General features: G+C 47.0%; 1 protein-coding gene across 7 annotated transcripts in view; it reads left to right on the top strand.

Annotated features, from left to right (window-relative positions):
• The window catches only part of SYNRG (synergin gamma), a 52,217-nt gene that overhangs the window by 33,949 nt on the left and 1,611 nt on the right, over positions 1–16,657 (top strand). For 4 of the 7 annotated variants that reach the window (XM_081844052.1, XM_081844048.1, XM_081844051.1 and 1 more), the window contains 7 exons: positions 6,868–7,461; positions 8,496–8,659; positions 9,918–9,971; positions 11,672–11,768; positions 12,200–12,348; positions 13,676–13,786; positions 14,626–14,661. In XM_081844052.1, coding sequence (XP_081700178.1) covers positions 6,868–7,461; positions 8,496–8,659; positions 9,918–9,971; positions 11,672–11,768; positions 12,200–12,348; positions 13,676–13,786; positions 14,626–14,661 — 1,205 coding nt within the window. Of the gene's footprint in view, positions 1–6,867; positions 7,462–8,495; positions 8,660–9,917; positions 9,972–11,671; positions 11,769–12,199; positions 12,349–13,675; positions 13,800–14,625; positions 14,662–16,657 lie in introns of all 7 variants that reach the window. The other 3 variants (XM_081844049.1, XM_081844054.1, XM_081844050.1) reach the window with 2 other exon arrangements.

Genomic DNA, 16,657 nt, shown 5'->3' on the forward strand with positions numbered 1-16,657 from the left:
ACACTTGTCGTTTGATTTGTGTTGAGAGATGGATCTTGGGTCCAAATGCTGGGTTAAGCAGATCATGTTCTTTGATGCAAAGTGTGTTAAACTTTGTAAGTGTTGATAATCAGGAGGCTGACAGGGTGTTTTTGTTTGTTTGTTTTCGTTTTGTCTTTTCCAAGACTGCAATGGAAGCTCACTTTCTAGTGCCAACTCTAATGTATTCCTCAAAGGGGCCAGTTCAGTCCTAATGCTTCCTATGCCCTAACCTCACTCATGGCTCAGCAATGGATCACAGAGACTCCCTTCTGGCTCTTGAGTTCCCACCATTCATAACTATGGTTCACTGTTACAGCTGCATCAAAGCTAACCATCCTTACTGCCACTTAGAGCTGACGGCTAGCCAGCATCTCAAATCTCGGTTGGGAATCAACCCTGATTAGCATTTCGCACAGTTAACTCTGTTGCAGCTGTAATGAGAGCCGCACAGCCCTTTCGCTCCTTCCTTTATGCAAGTGGAGAGATGAGCCAGGAACCTGCTGGCTTCCCCTTTATTTCCAGACTGAGAAATTATGGTTAATGGATGACACCCGGTGTGGGTTATTTCCAGAGTAAAGCTATTTAAAACCATCTCTGTTCATTTCAGCGGGTCTGCTCTCAGGTCTGACTTGGCTGTTTCATCCAAGGACTTCCAGCAACTTAGGATATGGAGCCTTGATTTGAAATTAGTTTCGGAATCCTGGCTTGTTCGGGAGCCGTTGACCAGAGTTTCCTGGTTTGTGTGTAACAAGAAACTGTGGTTAAGTGCAGCTGCATGGCTTGTATCTTCACTTGGGATAAGGGAGGAGTGAATGCATTCAGCTGTACAGCCAGAGGGTAAAACTTAGTAAAACGGCAGGAAGTATTACATCTGCTCTGGCCCAGACACTTTTTAAAATTATTATTTGGTCCTTGTCTGAAGTCTCTTAGATCATTCTCTCAATTCTTGTTTGTTAAATCAATTTTTTTTGTGCTCTGGCGTTTCCATATGCGTGTGTATATATGTTCTGAAGCATTTCAAGCTCTGAATTGATAAATGTTCAAGTGTCTATATAACTTTATTTGAAGTTTACATACTTTAAGTAGACTTTTGATTCCTGTTGGTCTGTAAACTGAAATGTCAGAAAGGGACAGTATCCCTTTTATATATTTATTCCTTGATTTAGGAGAAATGGCTGGTCAGCTGTTGGGCGCTTAACTTTGTGTTGTCTTCAGAAGGGGCTCCTCCACAAGAGAGGTTCCTGTCAAAAAAGTGAGCATGTATGTAGAACTGAATTTATCTGAATGTTTCAGTTTTGGCACAGCAAAGAAAAGGACCTAGGAATTTGGAGGCAGTGATGAGTTATAGTGACAAGAAGGGATGAATGTTAGGCCAGTTGTGGGGGGGGGGGGAGAGATATTAGAATCTGTCCCCTTTCAGCCAAATTGCCTTAACTTCTCTAGGTTGGGGTGAAGCAGAGAGACTTATTTTCAAAATTATTTCAAGGGGATACTGTCTCTTTAAACTTTGCTATATGATTCCTTGTGCAGAAGGCAGCCAATATGAAAAATGTGGCTAGATTTCGAATTGGGGGGGGGGGTTTAACCTCTGACAAACTTTGAACTTTCTAAGCCCTTGCTGCATGTTAATTTCAACCAGGCTACTGCTGCTGCTTTCCTTGACAAATTTTAACCCTTTACCCTCCCTCCAAGGCTCTTGTCAATTTGAATTGTTTGGTGTTGGGGTCTTTTTCTTTCCCAATCCTTCCCTGTCTTTGAATAATGCAGCCAGGGCAAATACCCTCGCCTGCAAATTTAATGGAAGATTGCATAATTTCTTGAACCTGCAGGCCGATAGTCCTTCTCCCCTCCCCCCCCCCACACCTTGGTGCTTATTGGGGGTAGGGGAGAGGAATCTTCATAAATTGAAATTGGGCCAGAGATCCCCCACTTTTTGCTGTCAGTTTTCCTCCCCCTCTGATACCTTTATTTGAACTCGACATTTCCTTGTGTGAATGTGCCTTTTCGAATCTGCTTAGATATCTCTCTCTTCTGCAAAAAGACTGACCTGCATGCTTTGATTCTGATGACTGCCCTTTCGAGCTCCTGTATAGCGTTCTCTTTTGCGATCTGTAAGTCCTGCTGTGTTAAATAAATATTTATCTTGGCATATTTTGAAAGTCTGAGCATGTGTGGTTTTTCTTCCCCCTCCCCACTTTTTTAAAGAATCCAGAAATGCATCTGGTTGCCATCAGCAAAAAAAAAATTAAGCCCTTAAAAGTTTAAAGCAATCGTATCCCCTTCTACTGAAAACGTCTCTCTCTTTCTCTCTTAACATCTTCCAGAGGGGTAGCTGTATTAGTCTGTTGCTGCAAGAACAACAGAGTTATTACAACATAAGCTTTTGGGGACTAGACTGCACTTCATGAGATACGTGAAGTGAATTTATCAGTTTTCTGAGATAGCAATTATTATGTCATTGTTGCTGGCCATTCACAGAAGAGTTGTCGGTAACACAGACATCCTGACATTGGAAGCCAGTTAACACACATAGTGCGACAAACATGCATTGTTCTCATCCGGTCCCCAAGTGATAGCATTAAACCTCTTGACAAATGGTTATGCAGCTATTTCTCCTCTTTTTAGTGACTGTCAGGGCAGGGAGAGGAGAGGTGGTGGCGAAAGCCAGCCACCCAGCCAGCCAGCCAAAGCAAATATGCAATGATGGACAAGAGCTCTGTTTGTGGCTGAGAGACACGTTGCTCAGGCTCAAGAGCTTGGGCACGGTTTCTAGGGCATTATAGGGCCAAGGATGACAATTCATGAAGGGTGATAGCTATGCCCTCCCTCCCTTCTTAGATGCACAAGGCCTGCTGGATCTGCCCTGAACCTCCAGACAGTCATCTTCCTTGGATATCCGCAAGTCGTAGTGTTACGAGAGAGGGAGGAAAACTTTTCTCTGTCCACTTTCTCTCTGCCGTGCATATTTCTGCCATGCCACCTCTTGCTTGCCTTTTCTCTAAGCTAAAATACCCCAAATGCTGTAAACAGGAGGAGTTGCACCATCCAGCCTTCACAAAACTATTGAGTTGCTCAAGCAGGGTATTCTATCCCGCTTCCCTCCCTGTGCCAACTCCATTTTCTCCCTTCCTTTCCAACTGGCACTCTGTGTTCTTTGGGTTCTGAGCATGCTTAGTCCTCATTGGTGTATTTTTTTGGGAGGGCTTTTGTGCCCCCTTAGGGTCCGTTTTCAAGATGATGCTATCCTTCTGCAAACCTCAGAGTTCTCCCATATCATACTTGAAGTGGCCCACTTCAGCTCCTGTTCTTCTGGAGCGCCAGTGTTCGCTACTAGAGATAACATTCTTCTCCTGCCCCCCAGCCAACTAGAGAGGGGGTTCCCATGAAATTAATAATCTGCAGATGAAGGGTTCTTTCCAGGTATGGGGGAACATAAGAAGGGCTGCCTCACACCTAGTCTGACCGTTGGCTCCTCTAGCTTTTAGTATTGTTTACACTGCCTCAGAGCAGCTTTCCAGATCTTCCGGTAAGGGCCATTCCTAGACCTACCTGGAGAGGCCGAGACTTGAACCTGGGACCTTGTGCATGCCAGGCAGTAGACACGACAACTGTGTACACACAGCATGTCTAAAGCATGTGACTTCCCCCCAAGAATCCTGGGAACTGAAGTTTGTTGAATCGTAGCTCTGTGCGAGCTGAACTACTGTTTATGATTCTTGTGGGGAAAGCCATGTGCTTTGAATGTCTGGTATGTGGGCCCTTAGCCATGATGTCTACATTTTATACCCAGTTGCTGGGTGTCGCAGGTGGGAGAGTCCTGCCATGCTCAGGTCCTGCTTTGCGGTTTCCCATTGAGGCATCTGGTTGACTGCTATGAGAGCAGGTTGCTGGGCCTCCAAGAGGTGTGCTCTTATTTGCTCCATTGGCTAGGGTTGGAAAAGACTCTCATGGATCAGCACCATTTACCGTATTTTTTGCTCTATAAGACTCACTTTTTCCCTCCTAAAAAGTAAGGGGAAATGTGTGTGCGTCTTATGGAGCGAATGCAGGCTGCACAGCTATCCCAGAAGCCAGAACAGCAAGAGGGATCGCTGCTTTCACTGTGCAGCGATCCCTCTTGCTGTTCTGGCTTCTGAGATTCAGAATATTTTTTTTCTCGTTTTCCTCCTCCAAAAACTAGGTGCGTCTTGTGGTCTGGTGCGTCTTATAGAGCGAAAAATACGGTACTTAGCGAGGGGGCAGGTAGGGCATACCATGCATATTTTGTGGCTGTACCTGTGATCAGGCCTTAAGGCAGCCTGGTGCAGTTTCCAGAGGGTGGAAGATTTGAGGGCGATGACTGGATTATCCACAAGGCCAACACACCAAAGAACTGAGTGGAGATGAGCTTTGCCAGGCGCACTCAAGGAATTGTGAGGAAAGCTGGTAAAAGGGGCAGCTTTAAAAAGGGCTGCTTAATGTTTCATTTAAAGTGGTTTAGTACCCCAAAGGAATCCAAGATGGCTAAGAATTTAAGAAAAAAACCATGCCTAACAACACCCGTGTTATTTGTTTCACAAGATTTATGCACCACTCCATTGTAAGAAAGCTTCAGAGAGGTTCACAGGAATAAAGCAACGGAAATGTCAGTAAAAAGGGTTGAAAACCATTATTTAAAATCTTCAAAGAATGCTTAATATCAGTGATTAAAAGCAGATTAAAACATATGTCAACACTATACATATCTGGCTAAAGGTAAAAGTAAAGGGACCCCTGACCTTTAGGTCCAGTTGTGGCCAACTCTGGGTTTGTGGCGCTCATCTCGCTTTATTGGCCGAGGGAGTCGGCGTACAGGTTCCGGGTCCTGTGACCAGCATGACCAAGCCACTTCTGGCGAACCAGAGCAGCGCATGGAAACGCCATTTACCTTCCTGCCGGAGCGGTACCTATTTATCTACTTGCACTTTGACTTGCTTTCGAACTGCTATGTTGGCAGGAGCAGGGACCAAGCAACGGGAGCTCACCCCGTCGTGGGGATTTGAACCGCCAACCCTCTGATCGGCAAGTCCTAGGCTCTGTGGTTTAACCCACAGCGCCACCCGTGTCCCTTACATATCTGGGTAGTCTTGCCTAAACAGAAACATTTTCAGCAAGAGTACTGGAAAGAGTACAGCAAAGTGGCCTGCCAGATATCAATAGGCAGGGGAGCTCCAAAGTGAGGGTGCTGCCACACTAACAGACAGCCTTTCAACAAGGTCGATGACCTTTTAAAGCCACCAGGTTTTTGCTGGCCTCCTGAAACGGTAAAGTGGCCTTAGCCAACCTGGGTCCTGCCAGATGTTTTGGACTATGACTGCCTAGGAATGGTGGGAGTTGTAGTCCCAAACATCCAGGTTGCAGAAGGTTGCAGTATAGAGATGGCCTGGTGAACCTCAGTTGGCAGAGCATTCCACAGAGTAGGTCCCGCTACAGAAACGAACCGTAGTTTGTGCCAGCTTCAGCTGCACACTAACCAGGTGAGTGTTGATGCCTTTGGGGATGTGTTCCAGGGTATGTGGGTAGAAGCCTTATTCCCACCCACCACCCACTCCAGTTTTCTAAGGCAGGGAAGCTCCTGTGAGCACTGCTCATGTTCAGCCCGTTGCCAGAAATCCAGAATGAAACTTAAGTTTTAATGCAACATGAGCCTGCCAAGAGGTAGTGATGGCTTTATAGGGGAGAAGAGACTATCAATGGCGTCTAGTCCTGATGGCTGCAGGCTGCTCCTAGTATCAGAGGAAGTTTGTTTTAAAAGAAAACCCACACCTAGCATTTTGGCATCCGCAGGCTTGGCTTGTGGCTTTTCAGTAATGAGTCAAACATGTAAAGAAGAGGTGAGGAACATGTGGCCCTCAAGATATTGCTGCGCTCAGCATCCCTGGTCTGCTCACCAGGTTGACTTGGAGTCCAGCAACATCTGGGGGGTCACATGTTCCCCATCCCCACCATAAACCTCTACTCTGACGGGCAGTGGACCTCCAAAGTCTTGGGGCAGAGAAGGGTCCTTCCCAGGCTCTCCTGCCTCGGGATGGGAAAGCTGTGGTCCTGCAGATGCTGCTGGACCCCCAGCTCCCATCAACCCAGACTGGTCATGCTGGGGAAGGGCTGGTATTCATTGGAACTGGTGGGGCACACAGCAGGGAGCCCCAAATAGGTGAAGCCAGAGCCAGTGGGAGACAGGGCTAACGAATTCCAGTTTTGCCTCCACCCTCCTCCTCCCTGCTGAGTTGTACAAGGGTGGGTGCTGAGGCTAAAGAGGAGGAATCTAATGGGCACTGTGACACCGTGAACCAGCTGTATTTGAGAAGGAAGGCAGGTGAGGCCTGGATGGAGGCAGACTGAGCTACGTGGGCCAATGCCCCATTTGCCTTAATGCACCAGCCTTCGCTGGAGTCCAACAACAACTGGAAGGCCACAGTGTCTCTCATTCCCGAAGCAAAATGAGAACAGCCTAGTGCTGTGTTGAAGCACAGTGGTTAGGAAAGCCTTCTAGAAAGGGTATGTCTTAGCTGTCTGCTGAAGGACAGGTAAAGATGGAGTCAGGCCAGCTTCCCTTGTTCTGTAGCTGTGGATTTACAAGAACAACAATCTTTGAGCCCTGATCTTTGAGCTCAGACACTGTACTTATGACTGCAGAGGATCATAGAACAGGTTTCGGAGGTCAGTAGGTACAGATGGGAGCTGCCAGTTTTTGAGATACTCTGGTGTTCTCCAAAATGGCACCACCTTTGGATTTGACTTGTGTCACTGTTTGCTGAAAACACTGGTCACTAGTGCTCTAATGGTTGGGTCTTCTCCTTCTCTTTTTATCTGTCCCTCCCTTTCTAGATCTCGATGACTTGAAAGGGACCACCTTTGGAAGCTTCAGCAACAGCTCCACTCTGAGTGGCTTCCCAAGCTATGATTGGTCTGACAAAGACGACGCCTACCAAAGCAGGAAGTCCCTCCCCTTCCCCTTTCCTCCAGGAAGTGGCTCCTCCTTGGCCACCTCCATCCTCCAGAAGAAAGAGACTCTGTTTGGCAGCTCGGAGAACATCACCTTGACCACTGTTTCCAAAGTCACCACCTTTGCAAGTGAGGATGCTCTCCAGGACGTGAAGTTCTCACCTTTTGCTAACTTCAAAGAACCTGACCCTCAGTCTGCGGACCCGAGTGACGATGACGTTGAAGGCTTTGGGGAGTTTGCAAGGCCTTTGGCAGAGACATCTGGAAGCCCAGCTGTAGGCACGCCCCAAGAGGCTGACTCTGCTGGCCTCTCCGTAGAAGCAGCCAAAGAAGGCACCGACGACTTTGGAGAGTTTCAGAGCGAGAAGCCCAAAATCAGCAAATTTGACTTCTTACTGGCAACTTCCCAAGGGAAGGTGAAATCGAGTGAAGAAATGATCAAGAGTGAGCTTGCAACGTTCGACCTCTCTGTTCAAGGTGAGTGTCTACATTGGCCTCCAGTTGTTCTGGACTACAGCTCCCATCAGCCCCAGCAAGGGAAGGGACCTTGCTCCCTGCTAGAGCTTCTGCTTTGCATGCAGAACATCCTGGAGAAGCAAGATGCAGAACTACATAAGCCTTTGTTCTGATTCAGCAGAGCTGCTTTTTAGGAAAGGCTTTGCAAGCTACATTTGGCCTCTGATCTTCCTAGCCTGCATAGTATTAAGCAAATCTTTAACACTTTAGGGCAAGTAATTGAAGTTTGATTGAAGTTTTGATTTTCAAGGAGCTGAGTTCTGCCTCGCTGTGCAACTTTCATATTGACCTGGTTTGCACAGAACACAAAGCCATGGTTCATTTAACAAACCATAACTCAATCTTGAGTTGTCCCACAGATGACCCAACAAACCGTGCCTTATTTCTCTAAAGTTTGGTTTATTTTCTAGCTGCTATCGCTCTTGCCTCATGTCTTTGTACCTTGGTTAGCATCTGGGGAGGGGTGGTGAAACAAAGCATGGTTAAGGAAGGGTGCTGGCTTCACATATAACACCAAACCATATTTAAAACAAGCCAAAATTTGTAACACAGCAGCAAACCATGGCTTCAGATCACGATATTTTGGCAGTAAACAAACCATAGTAAAGCCACTGGGCAGGGTTCTCACATAATGCTAAGCCATGGTTTAATAAAACATAATTGAACAAACTATTGCTTAGTGTTACGTGTGAACGAGGCCAAGGTCTTTTCTTCTTCTTTTTATAGAATAATAAAATTGTAAGTTAGAAGGGTCATCTAGTCCAACCCCCTATAATGCAGGAATCTCAGCTAAATCATACACGACAGATAGCCAGTTAACCTCTGCTTAAAAGCCTCCAAGGAAGGAGAATGCACCACCTCTTTTGGAGTCTGTTCCACTGTCGGACAGCTCTTACTGCCAAATAGTTCTTTTTGAGGTTATTATTCTTTATGCTCTGTTCAGAACTGGGGCATACACGCAACCCTGACTTTCCATGTGTTGTGTTTCTTTCCAGGATCTCACAAACGGAGCCTGAGTTTGGGCGACAGAGAGATCAGCCGCTCCTCACCTTTGCCACCTCCGGAGCAGCCGTTTCGAGATCGGTCAAATACCCTCAGTGAGAAGCCAGCCCTGCCCGTCATCCGAGACAAGTACAAAGATCTCACGGGGGAAGTGGAGGTAAGGAGAGATTGTCAGAGAGGAATTCCAGGAGGCCTATCCTCTTTTAGGGACCTGGGTGGCACTGTGGGTTAAACCACAGAGCCTAGGGCTTGCCGATCAGAAGGTCGGCGGTTTCTCGGTCCCTGCTCCTGCCAACCTAGCAGTTCGAAAGCACCTCAAAGCACAAGTAGATAAATAGGTACCACTCCAGCGGGAAGGTAAATGGTGTTTCAGTGCACTGCTCTGGTTTGCCAGAAGCGGCTTAGTCATGCTGGCCACATGACCAGGAAGCTGTACGCCGGCTCCCTCGGCCTATAGAGCGAGATGAGCACCGCAACCCCAGAGTCGGTCACGACTGGACCTAATGGTCAGGGGTCCCTTTACCTTTACCATATCCTCTTTTAACAGCTGAACATACGTGTAGGAATCACAGAATAGAATTTCCTGGACGTTACCACTAGAGACTGCAGGTGTGGTACGTTCTCAGACATTATAAACAAAACTTTTTGCTTGTGGGGAAAAAAGATAATTACATTCTCCTCTTCCTGAGTTTTCTGTACTAAGGGAGTTGTGTTTTAATAGAGAGGGAGCATATTGGAGTTGAAATTTCCCCTTCTTGCTGTGCAAAGTGGTAGAATCCCAGAAAGGACTATGCCACAATATTGCTGAACGTGTAGAATCATAGAATTCTAGAGTTGGAAGGTACCCCCTGAGGGCTGTCTAGTCCAGCCCCCTGCAATGTTCTTTGGTGGTGGTGTTCAGATAGTGCTGCTTTGGAGCTTTTGATCCCTGTCATCCTGGCATGCGGGATGTATTTCACCTAGGTTAGAAATATAGGAACATAGGAAACTGCCTTATGCTGAGTCAGACCATTGGGTCCATCTAGATCAATACTGTCTGCACTGACTGGCAGCGGCTTTCCAGGGTTTCAGGCAAGGGGACCTTCCCACCCCTACCTGGAGATGCCAAGGATTGAACCTATGACCTTCTGCATGCAAAGCAAAGGCTATACCACTGAGCTATGGCCCTTCCTCAAAGGAAACTCTCTCCATCTTTCTATATCCTCCAACCAGTGTGGGTTTGGGTATATTACATTGATGGACCACTTCCCAATCTCCACATGAAAACCACCTGTATCTTTCTAGGAGCTTTCCTTGCTTTTTGCTACCTCTGTGTAGCAGGGGGTGGGAATCACTTATAAGGCAGTCATTACTAGTTCTGATTTATTTGTTTATTTTTGAAACCTGTGGAATTCTGCTGCTTCTTTTCCACCTAGGAAAGTGAGAGATATGCCTATGAATGGCAGAGATGTTTAGAAAGTGCCCTCCAGGTAAGTACATCAAAATAACGTCCTTCTTCTTTGTATACCTCATGTGGGATGGTCACAGGTTTTGATACTGTGTGTATGTGCCAGCTCCTACGCATAAACACACAGATAGAAAAGAGTTACTATCATTTAATTAGAACTACAGTACAGTGGTACCTCGGAAGTCAAATGGAATCCGTTCCGGAAGTCCGTTCGACTTCCAAAACATTCGGGAACCAAGGCGTGGCTTCTGATTGGCTGCAGGAAGCTCCTGCAGCCAATCGGAAGCCGTAGAAGCTGCAACAGATGCCCGGGTTCCAAAGAACGTTCGCAAACTGGAACAATCACTTCCGGGTTTGTGACGTTTGGGAGCAAAAACGTTTGGCTGTCAAGGTGTTTGACTTCCAAGGTATGACTGTACATCTCACCACAGTGGGAAACCACCGTCTGCTGGGGTGGAGAGGAATAATTGACGTGTGATATTGGATGGAGGATTAAATCTATAGATTAAAATTTAAACCTCCTATCCCACATGTGTGGGAGAAATGCAAAAATAAGCAGGCTTTCTAGCAGAAGAAAAACACTTGGATGTTTTGCAGCTTTCTGAAGCGTAGGAATAAAAGCAGTTACAGAGGTACCTCGGGTTAAGTACTTAATTCGTTCTGGAGGTCCGTTCCTAACCCGAAACTGTTCTTAACCTGAAGCACCACTTTAGCTAATGGGGCCTCCTGCAGCCGCCGTGCCTCCGGAGCACAATTTCTGTTCTCATCCTGAAGCAAAGTTCTTAACCTGAAGCACTATTTCTGGGTTAGCGGAGTCTGTAACCTGAAGTGTATGTAACCTGAAGCATATGTAACCTGAGGTACCACTGTATACCTTTTTTATACCTTTTTATTTGTGGTCTTCTGACCTCCTTCCTTTTCACCCCCATTGCAGAGAATGAACCACCTGTTTTTTAGCAAGATAAACAAAAAGGCTTACTTACATTTCAATGCAGGCAGAAAATACAGCAAAGTAGTTTACTGAAAAATACTTCTAAGTTACAGAATAAAAATTGGTGGTCTCAAAATAGGGTGCCTGTGTCTGGAACCCCCAAAGACACATTTGCTTGTCTTGGAAGCAAGGTGAATGGAAACAGTCTCCTCAGAGGTGGAAGGAACTGTAAGGGGTTATATCCATTGTTACAGAATTCCTGCCCAGAGGAGGCAACGGAAGTGGCCACACACAGAGAGGGTTCTCTCTAGGAAGTTTAAGGACTCTCTGTGTACTAACCCTGTTCTTGTCTAACAAAACATGCATTTGTGATTGGGCTGCAAACCTGTGGGTGGGGCCAGAGGCAACAGTGGGCGGAGCAACAAATGCAAATTTTTGCCCTTGTACAGTAGGCTAGTTTCTACACCCATTCCACACACACCTCTTTCCTCCACCAACCAGACAAGCAAGAGGCATTGTCAGAGTTCAGGGATGCACTCCAGCCAGGCAAAACCACCTGGGTTGGGAAGCATGGCTGCTGCAGGGGGTGGTCTGGGGAGGTTTCCAAGGGCCAGATAGCGAGACCTCCAGGGCCACATGCATCCTGAGGTTCCTCTTCTCTGGCATAATGTGAATGCACGTGATGTGGCAGATATTTTGGAGATAAGCAGGCCTGGGCTCGAGGCTCACCGGGGATACTATGAACACCATCCTGAGTTCAGCAGAACAAACAAACGTCTCTTGTGTGTTAGGTCATCAAGAAGGCAAACGACACCCTGAACGGAATCAGCAGCTCCTCCGTCTGCACCGAAGTGATCCACTCCGCACAAGGCATGGAGTACTTATTAGGTATGGATTTTACCGCATCTCATGAAGATGAGGAATTAAAACAGGGAGCAAAGACACCCAACAGCTCTGCTTGGGATGTGCCTCTTTTTTTTTAACCAGAAGGAGAAAAATATTTTCCCACTTCCTGAAACCTCATTTGTTTTTTTTCTCCCCACCTCCACCTACCCTTTAGATTTCTCTGTGGTTGTCGCGCTGTGTGAGACTCTGATGCTCTTGTTTTATTTATTTATAAAAAAAATGTTTATAGACATCTATTTCAACAACAAAAATCAAAATGGTTTGCAACTAAGTTACATAAAAGCCTACAAGGGTGTGTGGCCCGGGGAGAATTCTGAGGGCCAGAGATAGAAGCCTGGAGGGCCACATTCATTTTGGTTCCTCACCCCATGCCTCCTGTGACCCCTCCACCCTCATCTTTGATCTCTCAACAGGGGTCGTCGAGGTTTATAGAGTCACAAAACGGGTAGAGCTGGGCATCAAAGCCACAGCCGTCTGTAGCGAGAAGCTCCAGCTACTACTGAAGGACATTGACAAAGTGTGGAACAACCTGATCAGTTTCATGTCGCTTGCTGCTTTAACGGTAAGGCCTTTTGTGTGGTGTGTCTCTTGTGGTGGGTCCACTTAGGCATATTTTGCTCTGCTCCCAGTGTTCAGACTCTGAGTGCCGTTGGAGATATGGATGGTTTAGATGTGCTTAATGCTTTTAGATTGCTGTAAATAATCTTTTGTTTCTCAATGGTTGTTTTATATCTTTTTTTTTTATAGAATATTTATTAAATTTTTCAAAAATGATACAATGTAAAACAGAAAAAGGGGGGGAAAAGAAACAACAAAAATACAAAAATACAAAAATAAAAACAACTAAAAAAACACATAGAATTTCCATTTACTTATTTTCTTTTAACTTATTTTCCAGACCTCCTCATACCTCCCTTTCTTATATTCCAATTCAATTTGTTAATTCAGCAAATCCTCTCCATTAGTTTTTACTTATTTCTGAACCTTATTTTTCATATCTCTTAAACATTACAGCTGGAAACCACTTAATTTCTGTCTAACATCATTTTAACATTCATTAATTTTACAGTGTTTCCGCAAATAATCTTTAAACTTCTTCCAGTCTTCTTCCGCCGACTCTTTTCCCTGGGTTGTTTTATATCTTAATTGTTTGCTATGCTGAGCTGCTTTGGGTGAAAGCATGAGACAGAAATTTAATAATGACAGTCATGGTGATGATGATGCTGCAGCCAAAGCTAGATGGACAAATAGTGGACTGTGTTTCTGTGAACCAAGATAGCATGGAAGATAGAAGGCAGAGAACAGATTAGAACAGGGGTCAGCAAACATTTTCAGCAGGGGGCCGTCCACTGTCCCTCAGACCTTGTGCGGGACTGGACTATATTTTGGAGGGGGGGGGAGTGATGCAAAAGCACCACGAGCCCCGGTGGCTCCTTACCTGTGTCTTGCAAGTGGCAGGGGCTGGCAGCAGCAGCGGGATAATGAGTGGCACGTGAAAGGGCTCTGGAGAGGGGCTGCTTAAACTGGCGGCTGCTTGAGCACTGCTGCTGCTGCTGGCACCAACAAAGCCCAGTTCTCTTCCTCCTCTAGGCAGGGTGGGGAGAAGGGAGGGAGGAGGTGGCGCCGCCACCATGTGAGGGAGGGGGAAAGAATGCGTGCACTGGCGAGCCACACGGTGATTCCCGGACCATCTGCGGGCCGGATCCAGAAGGGAATTGGACCTGATCTGGCCCGTGGGCTTTAGTTTGCCTACTCATGGATTAGAAGGTAGAAGGCAGCTTAGAAGAAGTTGGAAGCTAGAAGAGACCATGGAAGATAACTTAGAACAAGGCAGGAGATAGCTACTTATGAACAATATACTATTCCAACCTCTGTTGTTCCTCCTACAGCCTGACGAAAACTCACTCGATTTTTCCTCCTGTATGCTTCGCCCGGGAATCAAAAATGCCCAAGAACTGGCTTGTGGGGTGTGCCTCTTGAATGTAAATTCTCGAAGCAAAGTAAGTAGAGGCTGTCTCGTCGTCGGTTTTTTTTACATCTCCCCACCTATCTCAACCCCTGTTTGCATTTGCTGCCTTCCACCCTTGCATTTGCTCCACTAATTTTAACAAGCACCCGGAGCATCCAGCGACCCCATCGCAAGTAGCTTTGGTAGAAAGCCGCATCGCGGAGAGCCGAGTTCCTTCCGAAACGCCCTCTCCCGCCCGTCCGAATGCATGTTGTTGCTGCTGCTGCTGCTTCCAGCTCGGGTGGAGACCCCAGGCAGCCTTAGTGGAGCCCGCAAAGTTGGGAAGTAAGAGGTACGAGTCCCTGGGCCTGTGTGGATCCACCCAGCAAGGCAACACAGTCTTCCTCAAATAAAAGGGTAGTGGCCTTCCAGATATGAGACTCAAACTCTTGTTAGCCCCAGCAGCCAGGAAGGATGAGAACTGCAGCTGCGCAACGTCCAGAGAATCTCAAGTTACCCATCGTTGTTTTATAGGGCAAGAGTCAACACTGTGATGCTGTCCAGTGTTGGGCGTTGCAGTCTGACAGTACCTGTCGGGTCACAGGTGTTCCCGATTACTTGTAACTTGTTTCCTAGGCAACTGGAGGGTTGACTCTGGAGTCAGGGGTCCCCTGCAGCTGGCTTGGAGCCTCTATCTTCTTTCTTCGTAAGAGACAAGCCCCACAGCCTTCAGAAACTCGGATTGTCAGTGGGATATATTGGAGCAGCTCTAAAAGCCCCGCTATGTGGAGCGGGATGGGGACTCTTAAAACATGAGCGAGTTTGGTTGGCAGCCAGCTCCCCTCTTTTGGCGACTATGTTTTGACCCTTTTCTGGTTTCGACGTTTTCAGAAAGAAGAGAAGCCTCCGGAGGAACCTCCTAGAGAAGTACGGACCCGTGAAAGCTATATACATATATATATTTCCTTTTAATGTTTGCCCTAAGCAAGGTGGTAGCGGGGACCGTTGCCACCCTCCTCCGTTTGTCTCCAGTTAACAATTTCTGTGCCTCTCCCTCTCTCTAACCTCTCAATTTTAATCAACTAACTCGCACTCGAGTCCATTCCCCTAAAGGGCCTGGTTCAAACTGAATGCTTAGTGCAAGCCTGCAAGCATGTGGGCCTTCCAGAAAGGAGACAAGTAGCTGCTTTGTTCTGTCCTCTGATCCTGCTGCTGCCCGCTAAACCATGGTTTGGCCAAGCGTGTCATCTGAACCCAGTTTCATGGCTTGTCTCACTCTAGACAAACCACAAACTCTGATCAAAGTTAGTTCTATACTTCACCACTCATGAGGAGAAGAACGGCAAGCCCAGGTCCAGATGATGCGCTGAGCCTAAAGCTGGGACAGAGGAGGATCAAAGAAGGGACACTCTCCTCTCAGGGAGCCTGCATTCTTGCACATTCCCACTAATCCATGGTTTCGCTTAGTGCTGCGCACAAATCGAGTCTTTCTCGTGTCGGCATGCCTGTTGCTTTGTGAATAGATCTGCTTTTTTGTGGTGGTCTGTGTTGTGGTGTGGCAGAAAGAGTTGTCTGTGTCATTGGCTCCTACCTATCTCGCCTTGCGTGTTTGTGGCAAGAGGGGCTTGTGCCGTCCACCCTTGCTGTGCATGAAGATGTTAAAAACTTTTCAGGTTTTCATGGGGGGGGTCTGTGGGGGTCACCTTCTCTTTCAAGTTTCTGGGGGGGGTCTAGTTCAGCCTGATGACTGCTTCTCTTAGCTCCTGCGTGTTGTTCAAGGTGTGGGGTTCTGTGTGTTCCACATTTCCTCCATGGGAGCAAAGACTAGCTGGGCTCCATCATTTGCAACGAATTAAGGGGCTTTACCCAAGGATACTTCATTTATTTTTATCCACACAAGTGGGTCTGTGCAAAGTTAGGGGTTGTTTTCAAAGCTGGTGTACAGTCACCTTATTATACTCCTACAGCTGTTTCTCACACAATTACATAGAATCTCTTAACGTCATGGAAGTGCTTTGCATTCTAGATATCTGAGAGGTGAATAGCTGCGACTTCAGACCAGCGAGAAAACAAGTGCATTTTTTCCAGTCCCCCAAAAGTAACACTCTTCCCAAAGTACTCCACCTGCTTGCTCAGCCATTGACAAATCAGCCCTGGGGTGTTTGTGTGTGTGGGCTGCTTCCTTGAAAAGCGGCTTGCCAGCTACGCCCAAGTCGGAAACTGCTCTCAGGTGCATTTCAGCTCCTTTGTGGTTTCCCACGCTAGATTTAAGCCGGCAAAACCTTGCAGTGCGTCCTCCTTGCCTCTTAATGGGAGTGCCCCCGGTTCAGGGTTCCGCCGTGCTTTCTCCCGTGATATAATATCACACGATTTGGCAGGCCGGCTAGATTTTACATGAATTTTGGGGCAAGGGGAACATTCCCCTGCTGGGATGCAGCCACCCGAAAGGTCCCCTCTCTTTCTAGGAAGTGTAGGCAATGCTTTTCAGTCCAAATTCTACCTTTGTACAGCAGCCTAGGGTCTACATGCCATCTCTGCATCCAGGCAAGCGAGAGGCACGATCACACATTTGCAGCCAGGAAAGCAAGTGGTCTGGGTGTGAAGCAGGGCCAGTGTGGGGTGTGGCCTAGAGAGGGTCCTGAAGGGCCAGGTAAAGAGGCTTAGAGGGCCACAGGCCTGAGGTTCCTCTTGCTCTTTGTCTTATAGCCTCCGGCCTTGCCTGAGATGGAAGGAGCACCATGCCATAAACAAACAAAATAGATTCTGCCTTCAACCAGCCTCTTTATCTTCCCACTTCTTCAAAAGAGCTGCCTTTAAATGCTCTTTTCGATCGCACAAAGTGGAAATTGAGGACCCTCTGTTGCTGGTTTATCCCAGAGCTGTGGCTATGGTTTGATGGCGATGGCTTGCGAGCTGTTAGGAA

Source organism: Podarcis erhardii (genome assembly GCF_964252035.2).
Source record: "Podarcis erhardii genome assembly, chromosome: 16".
Taxonomy (NCBI): Eukaryota; Metazoa; Chordata; class Lepidosauria; order Squamata; family Lacertidae; genus Podarcis; species Podarcis erhardii.